The sequence below is a fragment of the Nelumbo lutea genome, chromosome 4 (assembly GCF_056320005.1).
Source record: "Nelumbo lutea isolate HS-2025 chromosome 4, American lotus-T2T, whole genome shotgun sequence".
Taxonomy (NCBI): domain Eukaryota; kingdom Viridiplantae; phylum Streptophyta; class Magnoliopsida; order Proteales; family Nelumbonaceae; genus Nelumbo; species Nelumbo lutea.
In genome coordinates, this window is record NC_142687.1 from 14,077,160 (window position 1) to 14,098,831 (window position 21,672).

At 38.9% G+C, this 21,672-nt stretch overlaps 1 protein-coding gene across 1 annotated transcript; it reads right to left on the minus strand.

Annotated features, from left to right (window-relative positions):
- Positions 1 to 569: 569 nt before the first annotated feature.
- LOC148854068 (uncharacterized) lies at positions 570 to 20,745 on the minus strand. Its single transcript, XM_088983357.1, has 4 exons — positions 20,552 to 20,745; positions 20,116 to 20,292; positions 2,400 to 3,803; positions 570 to 934 (listed from the first exon to the last, which is right to left on the minus strand). The coding sequence occupies exons 1-4, from the start codon at positions 20,564 to 20,566 to the stop codon at positions 902 to 904; spliced, it is 1,629 nt and encodes a 542-aa protein (XP_088839483.1). The 5' UTR covers positions 20,567 to 20,745; the 3' UTR covers positions 570 to 901.
- Between the last annotated feature and the right edge of the window lie 927 nt (positions 20,746 to 21,672).

Consider the following 21,672-nt stretch of genomic DNA (forward strand, 5'->3'; position numbering starts at 1 on the left):
CCCAACCCAATTGCCAGGTCTACACACACCCCACAAGCATACATAATCAATCACAAAGTGAACACGCCAGTGTTCAGTTACATAGATCTACATGGGCCTACATAAGCCATGTGTACAGAACACTGGTGTATTCACTCCTAATTGGTTAGTAGACTCGTTCTACAGGTTTGTGTTTGCAGTAGATCAAGAATTCGCCCACAGACAAAATCAGCTGGAAAGGGGACAGAACTGCGAGATCCAAGGCAGTAAACAACCGAGTGTCTAAGTCTAAGATGAGGAACAAAAAGAATTGATTTCTGAATGAAGACATGAGAATTTGAGAAAAGCTGGACCAAAAGGAGTTCCTAGTTTGTTTCTTATTTCCTTGATGTTTCATCACCTTTTAACTTAAAAGCTCCACTTGTCCCACGATGCCCATGAATAAGAACAACAAACTTGAACCATGAAATTTCTTCCTCTGAGCAGCAAACCTACTCACCTACACTATGGAAATAACGATCTAGCCCTTATTTCGACCAATATTAAATGCTTTGATCAGTTCAAATTATTCACCATACTCAACACAAAAATTACAGTTAAAAGTAAACTTGTAGCTAATAAAAGATGGCATCAGGATATCAGAAACAGTTTAGTTGTACAATGACACGCTATGATTGAAGAGAAACGAAATTAGAAACATAAAAAAAGAAAAAAAAAAGAAAAAAGAAAAAGAATGCTAAAATTATCATAACTTATTGGAAGTAACGCACATACATTGTTGCTGGAATCCAAGCTCTCTTTTGATAAATGATAGTCATTGTGTTCTCTGAAGCAGTTAACTTAGAACTTCAACACAATGGGATTCAGTTTCCTCAAAGGCCCAACCTCCTTATCAATGGATGCAAGGAACAGCCAACTCCAACTACCACCACCTTTTCTCAGACAAAGAAATGAGCTGCAGTGGAACCAGTCTATTTATCAATATCAAGCATAGGATTATTCATTAAGCACCACATCACAGCACAGAACATGAAAATTAACCAAATGAACCAACACAAAATCACATAAACATTCAGTCTATTGAAAACAAATATGAGTATGTCATACATAAATTGACCAAATCAGATGACTGTAACAGTCTAGTATGGAAAAAAAAAAAAAAAAGACTAACCATTCAGTGCAAGGAACTTTTCCTTTTATAATTTTGGAATGCCCACCATATTTTTTGGCCCATTGAGTAATAGCCCTTTTTCTGTTTAAAAAATATAAATATGTTGGATTATTTCTACTGTCCAATTTGCCCCACCATTCAAGAGTTCTCATCTCTCAACTAGGAATACTAAGACTCCATATGGGATTGCTAACAAATATCTTACCTTTGGTTAACAAGCTCAAGCCTTGTGAACATTTTTTTTATTTAAAGATTAGGAACAAGTTTTCAATAATGGAAGGTGGGATGACTTCAACATTTCAATATGGTTAGTATGGATTTTAACATTTAATAAGGAGAGAAGTGTCAGTCTAATATTTCTAATGTGATTTCTGTGGTAGAATAGGATCGTCGGTTTCAAATAAAAAACATTAAACCTACATTTTACAAAAGGAGATTTTAGCCTTTAGTTGTAAGCTGCCTGATGTAGCTTTCAACTTAACTGACAAAATAGCTCATTTCCACAGATATGGACAAGGAAATGAGCTAAACCAAATGCCAGGAAATTAGCCCTTTTTGAGACAAAATTCTATTGTATCCTTATGGACCACACTGCTATATATAGACTACAACTTGTTTGGACTTGTCAACATAATGTTCTCGTGATGGCTCAAAAGAAGTAAATTTGACAGAACAAATAATCATGATCATCAAATTGAATCAATTTTTTAGCATCGACTTCATAAGCTGGAGCCTTCCAAATAATGACTGTGGCAGAAATATGTACACTAAGATGGATGAGTGGAAAAACTAGAAAGGATTGGGTCAAAAATCAAGTCATTTGAAGGAACCTAAGATTAGCTCCAACAGGAAATAAAATAAGAGAAAATAAACTAAGATGGTTTGGTCACATGCATAAAAGACCATCTGACAGCACCTGTAAGGGCCCAGAAGGGAATAGGAATATAGACTAAATAGGACATGGGTCCAAGTAAGAAATGATTTAAGCTCTCATACTTTAACAATGGGTATAGAAAAGAATGGTGAAACAGGATTCATGTAGCCAACCCCGTATAGTTGGGATAAGGCTTGGATAACGATGACTTCATAAGTGGAGCCCCATCAGTAGTGGGTTGTGCTTACTAGGCATTTTAAATTCCTGCACTGATTTAAAAATTGAAAAAAAAAAAAAGAAACAACCAAGTAAACTCAGTTGCAAACACATATCAAGAAATATGTGCCAGACGTGAGAATGTGACCATCCACCAACCTGACGAGCAACTTGCACCAGTCGCCTACTGTCTCTGGATGACTCAATAATCAAGCTTGACTTCTGCGGCTCTTGAGCACTGCTTGGATTGTCTCTTGCCCTCCTCTTGGAAGTGTTTTTCTTTTCAAGGGAGGCATTCTCGTCATGGCTCATCAAGGATTCCTTTTTACGCTTTCTCCGGAATGTATACTTCAGAAGCCCATCTTTCACTTGAGTAGGAGCTCCACCAGTGGTTTCAAAGGTTTTACCATCTTTGCTATCAGAATTCGTTAACTGAATATCAGCAGTCTCAAGGTTTAAATTGCATGCTGGATCTCCTGAAACACCTGCAGCTTTGCTACCCTGGCTTGTTGATGCTGTCTCACCCATTTCCTTATCCTTGTTTGTAGCATTCTGAATATTCTCATGTTGGCTTTCAGTTATATCAACACATCCTGATTGAGGATCCATGTCAGTTGTATTTGGTGGTGATGTAGGAGCCATATGGGAGCCCAAATCCTTCTGGTCCTCACATTCAATCACCTTTGATGGATCTTCAACAGATTCAACATTAGCATTGGCAGGACAGGGGTGAGTTTCAGGATGAGAAAGCAATGATGGTTCACTAGCTTCTGTGGCCTTATCAGAAAGAAACTTGCATGAGGTACCCTTCCTGTATCTAGCTTTTCTTCTTCTTCTCTTAAATCTATGAAAGAACTTTATGTCATCTTTAACAAAGCTACCATCATGCTGTATAAGTTCTGACTCGGTTGGGTTCTTATCCATGATATTTTCAGCCTTGGGTGAAGCTACAACACAGGTTTCTTCAACCTTTCCATCTTCTCTGACAATTAATTCATTCTTCATATCTGAGAACTGATTATCTCTTTGCCTGGGAAGAGGCAATTTGCCATCAAGTAGATTCCTTTCAAATGCGCGAATTCTCTGAGTACATCCATTTCTGTAAAGTTCAGGCTCTTTGCTTCTCATTATTATGGAAGCTAAATCAGGGTTACCAGCATAAAATTTCTCCACAGGAGAATCAATAGATGGTTCAGCATGTGCTGTTGCATTTTCTAATGCAAGACAGCACCTTTCATCTGTGCTCCTCTGACCCAGAGTTGTACTCCTCGTGTCATTAGTAGATGCAGATTGGAGTCCTGGTTCAAAAGGAGAGCATAAAATGGAATCTGAAGTACTTAATTTTTTCTTTTGTGATAAATCTTCATGAGAAACAGCATTCCTTTCAATGACTTCTTCACTTAGTGGCTGCAGTTGGTTATTTTTCACCTTCTGCAATTCATCTTGCACTCTTTTCATCTCAGCTCTAAGATCCCTCACTGTATCTTCTGCTTGATGGAGCTGCAACTCAAGCTCATCAATCCTTTTTCGTTGATTCAAGGATGTTTTTTCTGCTTCAGCAATCTGTAATGAATATGCAGTATTTATTAATTACTGTCTATGTTCTTTATTAAATCATGACAATAAGAGCAACAATACAAAAGGCAGAGCTTGGAATTGAGTTTTCCCTTTCATTTTCTCCCATGTCTTTTTCCTTTTTCATAAATTAGTTATGACTTATGAGATAAATCTATATAAATATATAAATACAATAAATGGATTACAGAAAAGTTTATTGTAATAAAGTATTTCCAGGGGGTGATGAATATTATAGAAAAGGTTGTGATGGCCAAAGGTAGGCATTCACATGATAACGGAAGACGACCCTTGTTTTTTTTTTTCAGTAAAAAGAACTTTCATTAATGAAAAGAAATTACAGGGGTTACAGTTTATGAGTAGCCTCGGCTACCCCACTACAATGTGATGTATCCGCTATTAAATTGATTTTTCACTCTTACAGTTGAGTCCAGAAACAGCGATCCCTGTTCACCCCTTCTTTGGCTAGCTGGTCTGAAAATCCATTTGCTGCTATATGGGTCCACTGAATTGAAAGCTGCATGTCCTTGGATAGACTTTTAATCTTCTTGTTGTCATTTCTGAATATCCAGGGTGTGCTGTCAACAGAAGACGGTTCCCTATTGGACAGCTAATGGTCGTTTTTAGAGTTCAGTCCAATGTTTTGAAAACTGAATCGGACTAAACATAAGCACCAGAGAAGTAAACTAGGCATGGTTGCAATTTCCAGTGCGGGGATTTTAGCAGTTCAGACCAGATAAACCAATTAAACGAGGAAATTGGGAACCAGCCACCCTTCCAGTTCAACTTTCAGTCTGGATTTCAAAACATGGGATGAGTGTATTGAGTCTTAACATATGAAAAACTTTTAAACATAAGCTACTTCCCCATGGCTTGACTATCTTCTCTGCCATAATCCAAGTTTTGTGGGAACTGTTTACTTTCTTATGTTTGAATTGCAGATCTGCACCAAAGTCATTTCAACAAGATAACCTACATCAACATGCCTTTTCTATGTAAGATCCTATGGATGCCAATGAGCAAAAACAATAAGATTCAACCAACAAAGTAGGGGTTGTGATTGCAAACAATATTAATGATATCTGTGCAACTTCCCAACAGAAGTAATGAATCAGATTATGTGAACTGCCTTGCTGATTTAGGCCACCTGTCCTTATAATGCTAAACATGACCATTAAGCATGAAATCTAAGGGGAAAAGGGGCGATTGAAACTGCATAAACAAACCTGTAAATTTACTCAATGAAAGTTAAACTTGGATTATAAATTCAAGCCTCAGGACGAGTGAAACTAAACTTAATCTGGGCACATGACTAGTCAGTCAAACTCGTGATTTTCCTCGTTGAAAGTTAAACTTCTGTTTTAAAATATTGAATAATAAACCATAGTGGAAGAGCAATAAATTTGGGTTCTTTTGGGGGAGGGCGGCTCTGCAAATTTCTTCATCCCAAAACTACCAAATTGTGCAATGCTCAGGATAGATGAAACCTTTTGAATGAATTCCTCCTTAATCCTTCCCTATAGCATGATTATCATCATGCAATTCACATGTCTCTCCATAAGTTCATCTTCCTTAAGAATTTCCTGGATCCATCCACCCTTTGATGTAAAGCTATAAGATGTTTTTAGCATGTGTGATACATGGACACCAATGCAGTAGAAAGTTTTGGAAAAAACTAACTGATACCAGATAAAACCAGAATGAGATCTGTGGAATGAAGAGAAAATAGGTTAAAATAATATGGGCAACAGCAGATAGAGGATCTAATACGAACCAACGCATAGCAGAATTTTGAAGGTATCAGCACATTCATGGTGTCAAAAATCAACACCAAAAAAAAAGGGTAAACATATATTTACTTCAGTTTAGTTGCGCATCATACACTTGACATGCATATGTCTATATGTATAGATTCTAACTTATCAATGACTGTTGTTTGCTGGAACACAGCAGACGAAGAAGAAGAAGAAGAAGAAGAAGATTTGAGAAAGGCGCATACCTACTTCAGCTGGCCCTGCAATCTTATATAGATGATTATAAAATAATGTTACATGAATGGACTAGAATGCCCCTAATTAGTGATGGGACACCTAGACAAATAAAACAAATAAAACACTAAACAAGTTTAGGCCCAATACCTAAGAACTTAAGACACAAATATGACTAGCATAAACACCAAAACAGCCGAACCAACACTCCCCCTCAAGCTAAGCATGGATGTCAATCATGTTTAGCTTGCCAAGTATGAGAACTTCGTTGAAGCTAGTCCTTTAGTTAACACATATGCAATCTGCATCTCGGAAGGAGTATAAGGAATGCAGAGTTCTCCTGAAATGATTATTTCTCTAACGAAGTGTCGGTCAATCTCAATGTGCTTCATCCTATCATGTTGCACTGGGTTATTTGCAATGTTGATGGCAGCCTTGTTGTCACAGTACAGCCTGAGAGGACACTCGACCTTTATCCCGAGCTCACCAAGAAGGGTCCTAAGCCACAGTAGTTCAGCAACACCATGAGTCATAGCTCGATATTCAGCCTCTGCACTTGATCTATCAACCACATTCTGCTTTTTACTTCGCCATATAACCAGATTTCCTCCAACAAACGTGCAATACCCAAAAGTAGACTTCCTATCTCCAACAGAGCCAGCCCAATCTGCATCAGTATACGCTTCAATTTCAATTTTACTGTGTTTTTTGAACAAAATTCCTTTTCCTGGGCAAGTCTTCGAGTACCTAAGAATTCTTTCCACTGCTCTCATATGAGGAATCTTTGGAGAGTGCATGAACTAGTTGACAACAAGTATAACACAAGCAATATCTTGTCGGGTGAAAGAGCAATAGGGAGATCTGCTGAGCAAGAGCAAGAGAAGAGAGGAGAGGAGAAGAGAGAAGAGAGGTGAGTCGAGTGGACTGAAAGCCCTCCAGAATGCTGGGGGCGAGTGAAAGAATTATTATTTATACTGGCCCAGTCATACAATATAAACAGGAGAGAAATTACAACAGTACCCTTGTGGTACTAAACCTGAGTACACAAACAACTGTCAACACTCCCCCTCAAGTTGGAGCATAGATATCAATCATGCCCAACTTGTCACAAAGATCATGATGTCTGGAAATGTTTAAACCCTTTGTAAAGATGTCTGCAAGCTGGTTCTTAGAAGTGACAAAGGGGGTACACACTTTGCCTGTGATAACTTTCTCTCTGATAAAATGCTTGTCAACTTCGATATGCTTTGTTCTATCATGTAGCACCGGATTGGCAGCAATGCTTATAGCTGCTTTGTTATCACAAAATAGAGTTATAGGTTTGGCCACTGGGAAACCCAACTCCCCCAACAAATTCTTTATCCACATGCCTTCAACAAATTCTTTAGATCGAACCACCACATTTTGCTTTTTACTCCTCCATGTAACAAGGTTCCCTCCTATAAAGGTGCAGTAGCCACTAGTAGACTTTCTGTCACTTTGGGATCCAGCCCAATCTGCATCTGTATAAACTTCAACTTTCAAATGTTCGTGCTTTTGAAATAACAAGCCAGTACCCGGATACTTCTTTAGATATCAGAGGATTCTCTCTGCTGCTTCAAGATGGGAAGACCTAGGAGCATGCATGAACTGACTGAGGACACCAACAGCATATGCAATGTCTGGTTGAATCATAGAAAGGTATAACAATCTCCCTACAAGCCTCTGAAACTGTTTCACATCCTTGAGAGGTTCACCACAGTTGTCACCTAATTTATGGTTGGGGTCAATGGGAGAGTCAACTGGCTTCGCCCCCATCTTCCCAGTGTCCTGAAGTAAATCTAGGACATATTTCCTTTGAGAAATGAAGATACCCTTCTTTGATCGGGCAACTTCAATGCCAAGGAATATCTGGCAGGTCCTAAATCCTTCACTTCAAACTGAGTGGCAAGAAAAAGTTTCAATCTCTGAATTTCATCCTCCCAGTCACCAGTAACAATTATGTCATCCACATATACAATTAGAGCAGCAATTTTACCTTCTCCTCTTTTCACAAACAGCGTATGATCTGATTGACATTGCCTGTATCCTTTCTGTTGAACTGCCACATGGAATCTGCTGAACCAAGCTCTTGGTGATTGTTTCAGCCCGTATAAGGACTTCTTCAACTTGCACACTTTATGTTCATTGCCTTGAGTTAAAAAACCAGAAGGTTGAATCATGTACACTTCCTCTTCAAGATCACCATTCAAGAATGCATTCTTGATGTCAAGCTGGTGTAAAACCCAATCCAGATTAGCCGCAAGAGAGATAATGACTCTAATGGAGTTCATCTTGGCAACGGGGGCAAAAGTTTTTGCATAATCAACTCCATACACTTGAGTAAATCCCTTTGCCACTAAGCAAGCTTTATACCTTTCCACTGTTCCATCAGCCTTATGCTTGACTGTGAACACCCATTTACATCCAACTGAAACATTTCCCTTAGGAAGATCAACAAGTTCCCATGTGCCATTTTTGTGAAGGGTATTAATTTCTTCCTTCATGGCATTTGTCCATTCAGGAACTGAAAGAGCTTCTGCCACATTATTGGGGATAGGAACACTGTCAATAGAGGTAAGGAAAGCACGGAATGAGGATGAAATGTTCTCATAGGAGACAAAATTGGAAATGGGATGTTTAGTGGTGCACAATCTAACACCCTTCCTGTGAGCAATAGGATGATCAAAATCATTAGCAGTAGAGGAATCATTTTCAATAGATTCAAGGGCATCATTGGGAGCCAAAATACCTAAGTGAGTATGATCCTCCCCCGAGGAGTCCAATGGCACTGGAGGTACAGCTTCCGGATTCTCTATAACTCTTGAATTTGGTTGGCCTTTGCAACGACGAGAAAAAACACAAAAAGGCGGAGGGTCAGGAAGAGAAGGAAGCTGAACCAATTTCTCATCATGCCTACACTCCCCCTGAGGAGAAACAGGAAAGAAATGCTCATCTTCAAAGAAAGAAACATCCACGGAGACATAGAATTTTCGAGAAACAAGATCAAAACAACGGTATCCCTTTTGAGTAAAGGAGTAACCAAGAAATATGCAAGAGATAGCATGAGAATCCAATTTTCCATGGGTGGGAGACTGATTTTGTACAAAACACTGGCAACCAAAGACACACGGAGGAATTAGGAAAGAGAAGTTGATGTGGGCTTTGTACTATAACCGACGAGAGGGCATGCGGCTTATAAGGTAGGTGGAACAAAGAACGGCTTCAAGCCAAAAACGTTTGGGAACATTCATATGAAGTAGTAAACCCCGAGCCACTTCAAGGAGATGTCAGTTCTTCCGTTCGACCACACCATTTTGTTGTGGCGTGCGAGCACAAGAACTACGGTGAAGGGAACCACGCGAAGCAAAAAACTCCATGAGATCACTATGAAAAAATTCTTTTAAATTATCTGATTGAAAATTTTGGATTTCAATTTGAAATTGAGTGAAGACCATCCGCTAGAAATCTTGAATGATTTTTGGTACTTCTTCCCTGGTTCGCATCGGGTATATCTAGAATAATCATCAATGAGGGTAATGAAATACTTGTAGCCACTCTCAGATGGTAAGGTAACAGGGCCCCATACATCAGAATGAACAATGTGAAAAGGAGATTCAGATTTACTATTTCTTTGAAGAAAATTAGTTCTACAATGTTTACTTAACTGACACGTTTGACAAGAAAAATCAAAAACAGACATCGACTTAAACAGTTCTGGGAATACAACTTTCAAAGACTCAAAAGACAAATGACCAAGACGACAATGCCATAAATAGACTTTTTTCTTACAGGTCTGACTCATAGACTCTGTAACATGAAGACCATCCTTATTCTCCAACATGTAAAGTCCATCAGCCATACGACCCCTACCAATCGTCCTCCCCGAGGCCAGATCCTAAATCACACAATGAGAAGGGAAAAAAGTCACTGAGCAATTCAAGGAATTAGTAACACTACTAACAAAGAACAAATCAATGGGAAATTTTGGAACATGAAGGACATCAGAAAGGGTAAGACCAAGAGGAAGAGAGAGAGTTCCTTGACCAGCTATGGAAGTGTATGATCCATCGGCTAGTCTCACATTGTCTCTTCCAGAAAGAGGGTGATAGGTTTGAAAGTAAGAGGACGTACCAGTCATGTTTTGACGCTCCAGAATCAATGATCCATGGAGAGTCAGGGGTGTGAGAAGCAACATAGAAAGCAGTGACAGGGTTACCTGACGTAGATACAAATGAGGTTGAGGGAGGAGCATCCATCTGACGAATTGCTCTACCATAGAGCTCTAAATGGTCACGGAAGGAATTCATAATGTCCTCCCTCGGGTCAGGTCCAGTGAGATGTGTCTGAGTCACAGTAGAAATGGGGGGTTGATTCTCCCAAGTAGCCATGTTGGCTATGTGATGTTTCTTTGTACCTTGTTGTCCGGACTTTTTATTCACCTCTAAACCTTGCTTCTTAGTCAGATCTTGAGCCCATTTTGATTTCCCATGAAGATCCCAACAGGTATCTTTGGTGTGTCGGGGTTTCTGGCAATGAGTGCACCACAATTTTTCCTTATCTTCTGTTTTTTTCTGGAGATATCCTTTCCGGGAAGAAGATCCCACACCAGTAGAGACACCCCCTTTTGCAACCAACACAACAGCATCCCCACCAGGGCTGTTCATCAAATTTCTCCTGCTTTCTTCAGACTATACAAGAGCATAGACTTCCTAAACAGATGGGAGATCCTTAGAACTGAGAATCTGAACCCTGATAGATTCATACATAGGATTCAGACCATGTAAGAATGCAAACACCCTTTGTTGGGAGACAAGCTGTCTGTACTTCTTAGCATCCTCATCACACTTTCAATCCACACTCTAGTAGTGATCCAACTCCTTCCAGACAAATGTTAAGTCAGAGTAATGAACCGATAAACACCTCCCCCCCTGTCTACAAGTAGAAGATGCTGCCTGCAGTTGAAATTCTTCCTTATTTGAGGTTGCATGGAAACCAAGAGCCAGGGCATAACAATATTGTTCTCCTGATTCCATCTATCATATTCAGCACTCCTAGAGGATGGTTCTTTTATCCTCCCATTAATATAGCCTATCTTCCCCTTTGCAGTGATGTATAATTTGATCCCTCTTGACCACTCCAGGTAATTTAAACCATCAAGAGGGACAACAGCCATAGGAAATGATAGGTCACCCCCACCCATTCCATTCAGCATTGAGGAAACTCCAGATGTGGCTGAATCTTCACGGCCCATGATATCAGAATAAAACGAAACAGCAACCAAAAGAGTACAGCCGTGCAAGGCTATTGCAGAAATAGGTCCTTCTAACCTCCGGTTTCACTGAGAGCAAAAAACAGAACACTGTTGTTGCAATACAAGAACAGGTCCTTCTGACTTACAGTTTCACTGAGAACAAACAAAAAACTGAACACTGTTGTTGCAGTACTGAAACAGGTCCTTCTGACCTACGGTTTCACTGAAACAAGTTTGAACACTCACTAGGTCTGAATGACCTAATCAATAGGCTTGATAGCCAACCAGTCGAGGAGATCAACAGGGTAGCCGAACAATCAATCAATAAGATTAATATTGAGCAGACAATCAATCGGCTGAACAGACAATCACCAGTCCACAATACCAAAAAAAAAAGAGTTGAATACAGTTACTTTGTTAAGGAATACAGTCACTCAACAGTAGGGCAGCCGAACAGTTCATCAAACAATAGGCAGCCGAATAGACAATGATGATAGTACCTCCTTTAGTTTCAAATGATAGTCTCCCTGTAAACCAAAACTCCTACGAACCTCAAACAATAGGCAGTCGAACAGAAGATGACCAATACCTCTTTTAATTCCAGATGATAGTCTCTCTGAAAACCAGAACTCCCACTATGAACCTCAAACAATAGTCTCTCTACAGTCAAGCAGACAAGAGGTGCAACTTCTGGACTGGAAGATGAAAAGACTCAGTAACTTCTGGGCCGAACTGATTACACCAGATTAGGAGTTCAATTGGAGACAGCTTTGGTAGATGAAAGGTCACTATAACTTCTGGGTCGAACTAGATGCAATAGCAGTTTGCTTGACACCACCCTTCAGGCTTGGACGACTTGCTCTGATACCATGCTGAGCAAGAGCAAGAGAAGAGAGGAGAGGAGAAGAGAGAAGAAAGGTGAATCGAGTGGACTGAAAGCCCTCCAGAATGCTGGGGGCGAGTGAAAGAATTATTATTTATACTGGCCCAGTCGTACAATATAAACAGGAGAGAAATTACAATAGTACCCTTGTGGTACTAAACCTGAGTACACAAACAACTGTCAACAAGATCCAAATAAGAAGTATGAGTGATAGGATTACCTAGAGTTGTTGAGGCAGATTGATCCGAGTCCGATTGATTGCTACTACGAGTTAGAGGGTCTTTTTTCCTTCTGTTGTAGGTGATCCTTATATCTTTTTGTTGCTTACTGGTGTCCTCACTTACATTTGCAGCAACAAGAGTGGTAATAGGTGCAATGGGAGCCTCGCTAGGTTCACCCGGGATGTTACAACTGGGAGGATCAGGAGGAGAAGATAGAAGGCCCGAGGCAGAAAGAAGCACAAAAAAGGAGGGGGAAGAAGAACCCTCTTCCATCCCACTAGTCTCCCCCTAAAGAGGATTCTAAGAAGAATGAAAATAGGAGTTAGACTCAAAAAATACCACATCTTTTGTGACGTATTTCTTCTTGGTGACGGGATCATAACACTTGTAACCTTTCTGTGTAGGAGAGTACCCAAGAAAGATTCCTTTCGTAGCCCTAGGATCCAACTTGGTTTTCTTTGAATCCTTTACATGTATAAAACATACGCAACCAAAGACTCTAGGTGGAAGAGGAAAGTCTGGAAGATTAGGGCAAAGGACAGAGAAAAGAGTTTTCATACCCAACACCTTGGATGGCATTCGACTTATCAGATATGATGCAGTAAGGACTGGTTGAGACCAGTAGTGCTTGGGAACCCTGTGCTGAAATAATAAAGCTCGAGCGGTCTCCAATAAGTTTCTATTTTTGTGCTCAGCAACCCCATTCTGTTGAGGGGTACTAGCACAAAATGACTAATGTAGCATGCCAGCATCTTCCATGAACAGGTTCAAGGATCTTTCAAAATATTCAGCAACATTGTTTGAACGGAATTGCTTAATCTTCTTGTCAAATTGAGTTTCAATCATTTTACAAAATGCCATGGTTATCCGTGGCACTTCATCACGTCCTTTTAACAAGTAGATCCATGTGCATCGTGAGTAGTGATCAATAAAACTGATAAAGTAACGAAAGCTATCCACAGAAACAAGAGGTGAATGGCCCCAAACATCAGAATGGACCAAATCAAAATGAGCTTGAATTTCATTACTAGAAATTGGATAAAGAGTTCTACATTATTTTGACAACTAACAGACTTCGCAAACTAAACTTTGACTCGAAATACCCTTGAATAATTCAGGAAACAGCCCTTGCAATGGTGAAAAAGGTAAATGATCTAGCCTAGCATGCCACAAGTGTAACCTAACTATTGACTCCTCATTATTCTGACTACTAGTAGCAAATGATTGTAAGGTCGAACTTATGTCTACATCAAAATAGTAGAGACCTCCACACTCATGACCGCTCCCAATCGTTCTCTTCGTCAATCTGTCCTGAAAGATACAATGAGTAGGAAGAAAGTTACGCTACAGTTTAAATTCTTGGTAAGCTTAGAAACAGATAAGAGATTGGAAGTAAGATTTGGAACATGTAGAACAGGTTCAAGAGAGATGTTCTCGCTTAGGTCAACCCCCCCCCCTTCCTAGAGATGGTGGAGAGGGAACCGTCAGCAACTCTCATCTTATCTTGGTCGGACATCAATTGGTAAGAAGAAAATAAAGAGGACATGTGTGTCATGTGGTCAGTTGCACCGGAATCAATAATCCAATAAGTAAAGTCTATAGAACTAGTTGTGCTATAAACAGAGACAATACCTGATCTGGCAAGAGAGGTGGAAGCAAGGGAATTAGTCCTTAGACGGGTTAGGGCCCAACTAAGGACCTCTACCTCATCATCAGTGAAACCCAAAGACCCGGATGTGGAGGAATTAGCAGTTTGTCCCATGGGAGAAGATGCACCTGTAGATGTGTTCTTCGAGCTATCACCACTGTGACTAGTAACATGGTTCCCACTTGCTGTTTGATTCTTCTAGGACTTCTTGTCTTTCCTTAACGCAGCTGGTTTCAGATGAGGATAAAGAACCCAACAAGTCTCTTTTACATGCCTTTCACCACCACAATGAGAGCACTTAAGATGCCTCTTGTCTAAATGCTTGATCCCCTTTTGGTTTGAAGAAATCAGGGTTGAATGTTCAACAGGCTGTTCAACTGGTTGTATTTGAGTGTCAACTTGCATCTCTTTCCTCATAACCTCTTCATTCCTTACTAGATAATAGACATGGTGTAAATTTGGCATTTCATCCCTTCCCAGAATTTGAGACCTTATGCTCTCATACATTGGGTCTAAACCAGCCAAGAACTTAAAGGCTCTACCCTCTTCAATCTGTTTGTCATGCCTCTCCTTGTCTTTTGCATTCTCCCAATCAAGAATAAGATGATGATTAAGTTCTTCCCATAGTCCTAGGGTTGCAAAATACGTTGCAACCGTCATATCTCCTTGTCTCAATGCAGCAATGTCTTGGTTCAGCCTATAAATTCTAGCATTGTTCTTTCTCTGTCCATAAGTTTTAGAGACTTTCTCCCAAATCTTAGCAGCAGTAGGAAAGTGTTGAACAGTCCTGGCCACTCTTGGAGTCATCGAAGCAAGAAGCCAGGACATAACAATAGCATTTTCCTTACGCCATACTACATACTCAGCACTACCCACTGCGGGTTCCTTCTTCTGTCCATCTAAATAACCCGTAAGTTCCCGGGAAGTAATGAAGAGCATGGATGAAACAGACCATTCTCTGAAGTTATATTCATCCAACAATACACTAGTGATCTGCAAGCTGTGCAGATTTGGATTTTCCAGATTAGGAGACCTCCCACCAGTTCTATTATCCCTAGAAGACACTTCTCCCGATATTGAAGACATCTCCTTCCTCTTACAGTGATCACAATTGAAAACTCAGTACAAAGAACACTATTTCAGACTTACCGAAGATGTTGCAGGTCTGAGAACCCCTTGTAACAGGTCTAAAACCAAGAACAATCCGCCTCTGTACTGTGTTGAACTCTTCTGGACTAGACTGGGCTTTGACTTCTACTGTCGTAGACTAGGATCACCCTTACGATCTGTACTAGGACTGTCGAAGTCAATCCTTCCACCTAGATCTGTTCCACACAGATCTCTCTTAGCAGTCGAATGGCTACTACCTGCTGCAAGGTGTCTAGTAGGGCATCGGTTTCTGGAACAAACTCCCCTTGGGCCCTACAACCAAGGGAAACCCTAGATACAAACCTTGCTATGTTCTACGGTCAGCCCTAGGGTTTCTTCACAGCGACCAAGATAGAAGAGAGAGAGAGAGAGAGGAAAAAAAGAATAGAGAAGAACAAAGAAAAGTGGTGGCTGTAACCAGACAGACGAATTAGTGCTCTGATACCATGTTTGCTGGAACACAGCAGCCGAAGAAGAAGAAGAAGAGAAGAAGATTTGAGAAAGGCGGCATACCTACTTCAGCCGGCCCTACAATCTTATATAGATGATTATAAAATAATGTTACATGAATGGACTAGAATGCCCCTGATTAGTGATGGGACACCTAAACAAATAAAACAAATAAAACATTAAACAAGTTTAGGCCCAATAACTAAGAACTTAAGACACAAATATGACTAACATAAACACTAAAACAGCCGAACCAACAACTGATAACACCGTGATTGCCAAGTTCAACAATTTTCCAATTCCACACTGATGCTATGAACCTATGGCAGTGCAGGATACCGACACCAATTGCTAATCATCTAAAAGAACACACACAGAGTGCAAAAGCTAATGTCAAGAAAACACAATCATGAAGCTACTTCATCCATCTTCAAGGGATTGTAGAGAGAGATAAAGAATGTTCACAGTATGTTCTAGCATTAAAATAAGCTAATAGCAAGTGACGCCATGCTATAGAATAATGAGATATGGTTCACTGATGGATCAAAAAACTAAAATGCCCTTCCCCTTGATCATTTCTTTAACAAAGATAGCTTTATGAAGAAGCTTCATCAATCTTGTACCGAGGGAGATAAAGAATTTTCAATTGGTAGTTCCACTTTATTAATTAGTTATAAAAACGAGAGAGATAAAGATACATCTAACCAACCATCAGCATCCATAGAAATCAACCCCTCCTACCTGCAGGGGGGGATTCAACTGCTTTTAGAAAATGCCTCTCTCAGCTTTTCTTCTTGCTTATACCTCCTATCTTCCTACTGCTTCATTTACTCAACAACAGCAACTAAATTGCCACACAGTGGTATGAAGTAATCTTATATCACCTTTCAAATTCTCCACCTCAAGTAAAAATATGTAAATCAGTAATAAAATCCCTCATTAATTTATTTATTTATTATTTTTTCTTTCACCTAGTTTACCATCTACATAAATTTGGCAAAAGATTATTCTCTTCACGATACACAATGTATTCATTTAAAACTGATATTAGAAATATATAAAATGTAAAAACAGAAAAGATCTAGTTTAGAATTGTTCCACCTTCAATTAACAGAAGTAAAGTGAAAGAAAATGTGAAAAAGAAGGAAGGGAAGAGATAGAGAAGAGGAAGGGAAGAAAAGAGGGAAGACAAGCAAGGACAAGTCGAACTTAACTATCCTTACTGTCAACCCAGCTTTTATTAACATTTTACTGGTTGCTGAAATGATAACAATGCCCCTAGATAAGTTACAACACATATAAGAGAGAAAAATAACAAGAGAAAAGACAAGTATGCCCCTGTCAACTAATTCTAACAAGAATTAACATCTATAATAGCCAACTAATTATTACATTGGTGCAAGAAATAAATGAGAATAACAAAGAAACACTTCACTCTAAAAGATTTCTAACGTACTAACAGGAAAAAGACAACACAAGCATGAGAGGCAGAAAATCAAAGAATTTTTTGCAAGGGTAAACAGATTCCTTGTGAACGTGTGGGCACAAGAACAGGACACAACTGGGGCATTCTCCTCAAATAAGTGCCCTGTTGAGTACAATTCAATTTCTTTTTTTTTTTTTTGATTAATGAAAAAGAACGATGTAACTACAAGATGCTTAGCAACCTCCTATGCCAAATGGTTAAAAACCAACATATCTCCCAAGGCATGTCAAATCTCAATCTAATTTGAAAGTTTGTTCGGACCAAATTCCAAATGATTCAACCAGGATGATGACTAGCAAGCCCCATTATAACAACCACCCTCAAAGTGTCAAACATACTCATAAAGAAAAGGTCAGGGCAACACTGGGAGGAGTGAGGATATCCATTCTTTATCACTAATCAAAGTTGACATTATAAGATGCTAATAATGTTCTGAATTTAAAAAATAAATAAATAAACAGAAAACCATGCTAAATAATTCTGGAAACCGTCGCACAGATACATAGATAATGCATCATTAGACCTGTCAGTCCTAACCTTTAAAAGGGCTCTAAACAAAACCATGAAGTCTGTATGTTCAATGCATCATGTAAATTTCCTCTGACCAAATGATTAACAGGGAATTCTACTTGCAGAATGCTTCAGCAGTATAACTGAAATCCATTCTTTAAGAAAATGAATTCTAACAAACACATACCCAAGTTCCTAGAAAGCAAATAAGGTGTTATTACATCACATCTCAAAAAATGTTTTTTGTGTTTTTTCATTCCCAGGAATAGAAAACAGAAACACACCAGATAAATTTATATGTAGCATTACCAAATGTTACCTAAGCATCTAGAAGATACATTACATATTTACATAAACACTAATGCTTTCAAGGAAGCCCTGGAATAACAACCAAATTTTGTTAAGAGTTCCTCTAAAATGAAAAAAAAAAAAAAAAAAAACAGAATATAGGACAATTTAGAAAGAATCAGTGTGATTTTATGCATCATAGTCTACCCGTATTATGTTCAACCACTAGTATGTTCTCAAATTTTCTACCATATTCTTGCAATGTGAGACAAGCATTGAAAAAGGGAATAATAATCAAAAAATTCACAAGCTATTTAATAAGCAATCCAGCCTATCAATTTCCAATTCTATAACAATATCTCCACTTCATTTAATATCCTACTGACCAGAAACATATTGACTCTAATCCTGTACTAACTACAAAATACAAAAATCAAAAGTTGTAGAGGTCTTATGTCTTTTTTTTATAAGTTTGTGTAAGTCGTATATCTTACTCGGGTTTATCTTACGAGTTGTAACAAGACCAAAAAAGGTCATCAACATTGTATGAGATGTGATTCAGACCAATAAAAAATCATAAAAATATTTCAGATTATAGCAGAAGAGGAAGAGAAGAAGAAGACAACAAGAAGAAGAAGGAATAATGGAGAAGAAGGGAGAAAGAAAGAGTTTGATAATCTCCTCTTTCTCCACTGTGTTATTAATCTTACTAAGATTTACATAAATTACAATTCTGCCCTTAAGTGGGCGTCCACCTCATCAGCATACTTAGAAAACATAAAAAGAATTAAAGGCCCATTAAGAACAAATAACAAGAAAGAACTAATCAAGAAGATAGTAATGGGATAGGGCCCATTCGGCCCAGTCTCTCTACAATATGGTCATGTAAATTATCAAAAGCAATGGTTAGGTACAGTTTCCAAACTTGGTCTATTATCAACCAACACCTGCAGGCTTCCAGAATACAGGGTATAATACATCTAAAAGATATGATACATAAAAAAAAAAAAAATGTTGAGAAAACTAGGGCTAGAAAGAAGACCACATAAAGACTATTTGCATCTTTAATATGAGCATGAATTGGAAAATCCATTAAATATATAATTACAGATGAAGTTATAGATATTAGCTAAACCACAAAATTGCAAATGATAGTAACAAATACCATATAGATAAGTGTAAAATGTCCTTAATACCAAGGTACTAAGTCGTACTCTCAAGTTACACAGCTAAATTGAAGGACGACTGAGCTTGCTCCCAAGCCATTAAATTTTTCACTTAGAATTGTATCAACAAATTAGTCAACTATTGTCAAACTGGTTCATATGCATTTCCACTCCAAAGGATTTTGATCCACATTTCATATGTGAATCAGGAGTGGGAATAGACAGTTCTGGGAACTAAGTTTAGATCTCATAAGGTCTCTTTATCAAGGTAAGTTTGCTTATACAAGATTTATTTCTTCCAATTTTTTCTTCTATTGTTTAAATTAGAATCTTTCTATGAATATCACTTAGATCCAGCCATAGGATGTTGGATCAGGATCCTGGGCTTCTGGCATAATAATGTCAGGTTTTCTTTTTCTAGCTAAGATTTTGGAGTTCTGTTAATTCATAAGATGCCATCTCAAATGACAGATTTAGCTCCTTCACTACAAATGGAGATAAATATGTTGATTTGCATTAGAGTTTTCATGTTTTATCCTTTATTAGATGACAATCACCAGGGTTATACACCTTCATGTTATATTTCTTAGGAAGAGGTATGGAATTCATTCCTGTTTCAAAAATCCTACAATGCAAATTTTGATGTTCTATTGCTAAATACATGGATCACATGAAAGCTTTTTCATCTTTTGGGCTTGCAGGAGTCCAGAAGACACATTCAGAAGTAAACTATCACTATCTGTTATTCACCAGTTTTGAGTTATTGACTCCAATGAAAGAAGAAATCTTGAAATAGCATCATACTATCACAGAATTTGAATCCAGTTTGAATAGATTTCCCTTCCTTCTAAAAGCAAGTGGTGCCAAATTCCCAAAAACAATAATTACACTGTTAAGAAAATGGTCTTCCCAAACCAAACAGTTAGTTTGTAAAACCCTCTTCACAAATCTAAGTATTAGAACATAAAATCAGAACTAGACATGGACAAAAAAGGCTCTCATTTCATGCGAATGAAATATCAGCTACTTCTAATTCATCTGGACAACAAATTGCAGTGAAAACACTCCACCAATCGCAGAAGGAAAAGAAAAGTCAGTAAACAGCATTTCACACCAGTACCATGTATCAAACTAAATAATGCTGTAAAATAAATCAACTTCGCATAATACGTCCTTATACCCACAAAGAAGACCGAGAACCACAACCAACGACCAAAGAAAAGATGAGAAACAAATTACCTTAGAATCCATGAGTTGTTTAAGGCGAAGTAGCATATTAAGCGCCTCTTCCTTGGCGACAAAGAGGTCCTGCTGGAACTGAAGGGCCTTACGCTCAGATACTATAATCCGAGCGGCCGCCTCCTTGGCCGTATTGAGGATTATATCCGCGTAAGCCTTCTTCAAGGCTGCCATTTTCTGCAACCAAATACCAGATGGTGAGTAACAACCAGAGCACAAGTATGTCTAGAACAAACCCCGATGGAAAGGAACCCTCATTAGTGAAAATGAAAACAGTCCCAAAAACGGTTGAATGGAGAAACTAAAAGAAGAAAAGAAACAAAATTTTCGAATACAGATACAGAATAATAACAATTGTGGTAGTGCTGCGGGCTTGCGGCGGCGGTGGTGGTGGCGATGGTGGTTGAGATGGATGTTTGGTGGTTAGGTTTTTTACCTCGGCTTCCTCCATCAGTGATGGGGCGTTTTCGGTTTAGACCAGTTTGATGGCTGTGGAAGGACGGTTGTTTTCCCCTTTCCTTGCAGCTGCTGTCTGTTATGAACTGAAATTTCAGTTGCAATTACCCGATTAACCCTTATTGCCACTGATATTACGTTTTTACCACATCAAGCGACAAATGAGATCACAGCATCGGTAAGACGGTGAGGTTTGGCTTTTATATATATATATAACAGTTCCTCTGTATACAACTACAAGATCGCGCCATAAGAAATTGTTATTATTCTTGAATCTTTCATTGTGATGTTGATGTGGATCCAATCATCCAATACGCCGCACGTCTTCTTTGAAAGGCGTAGATCGAAGCTTTTCTTTAATCTTTAAAAAAAAAAAAAAGGAAAAATTAAACATCAACAAATATCTCAGCTTTTGTGATTTTCTTTAATCGACGGCTGTGGTTGCGGCTGTATGGACTACCAACCACCTGACTCGTTCCAGTTCCTCGTCTTCGGGAAATGACTTTGGCGCCCAAATCCCAATGCCCAATCTATATAACTGTTAAAAAGAAGAGATCCCCGCCACTCCGCCAGGAGAAACTGAGGATTCATTCCGTGCTACCAACGTCGTTTTGTTTTGAAACTATTCTGTGATCTTCACCGTTCATTAGATCTCATCAAAATTGTAGTTTTAGCAGAAACCCGATGGGGTTTTTAGGATTTTGGCCTTGCATGAATGCCACGTTGACTGACGTTGGACTCCGTTGTTCCTTGAATCTTCATGTGTGCGTAGCGACATTTCATGTACGTACTACGTACGGAGCTTAGGCTCTCGTTTCTACTTTCTACTTGAATTCTCTCGTCTCCATTCGAAACCCGAAGCCTGTCGTCAACGCGAAACGGCGAAAATAGGAGAAAGAAACCTCGGTGGTCTGGTCACTGGTGTGACAAAATCTGAGGGTGTTTTTGACATTTCCCAACCAACAGAAGACAGAGGAAATAACGGAATCGCTCAAAGTCCGTTTTAGTAATTTCAAAGGTTAAACAACTTCTGTGAGTTCCGTCTTCTGCGATGGGAAGGTAGCCAGCTGACCGCCATGTAGGGACGATATGATCGTCCCG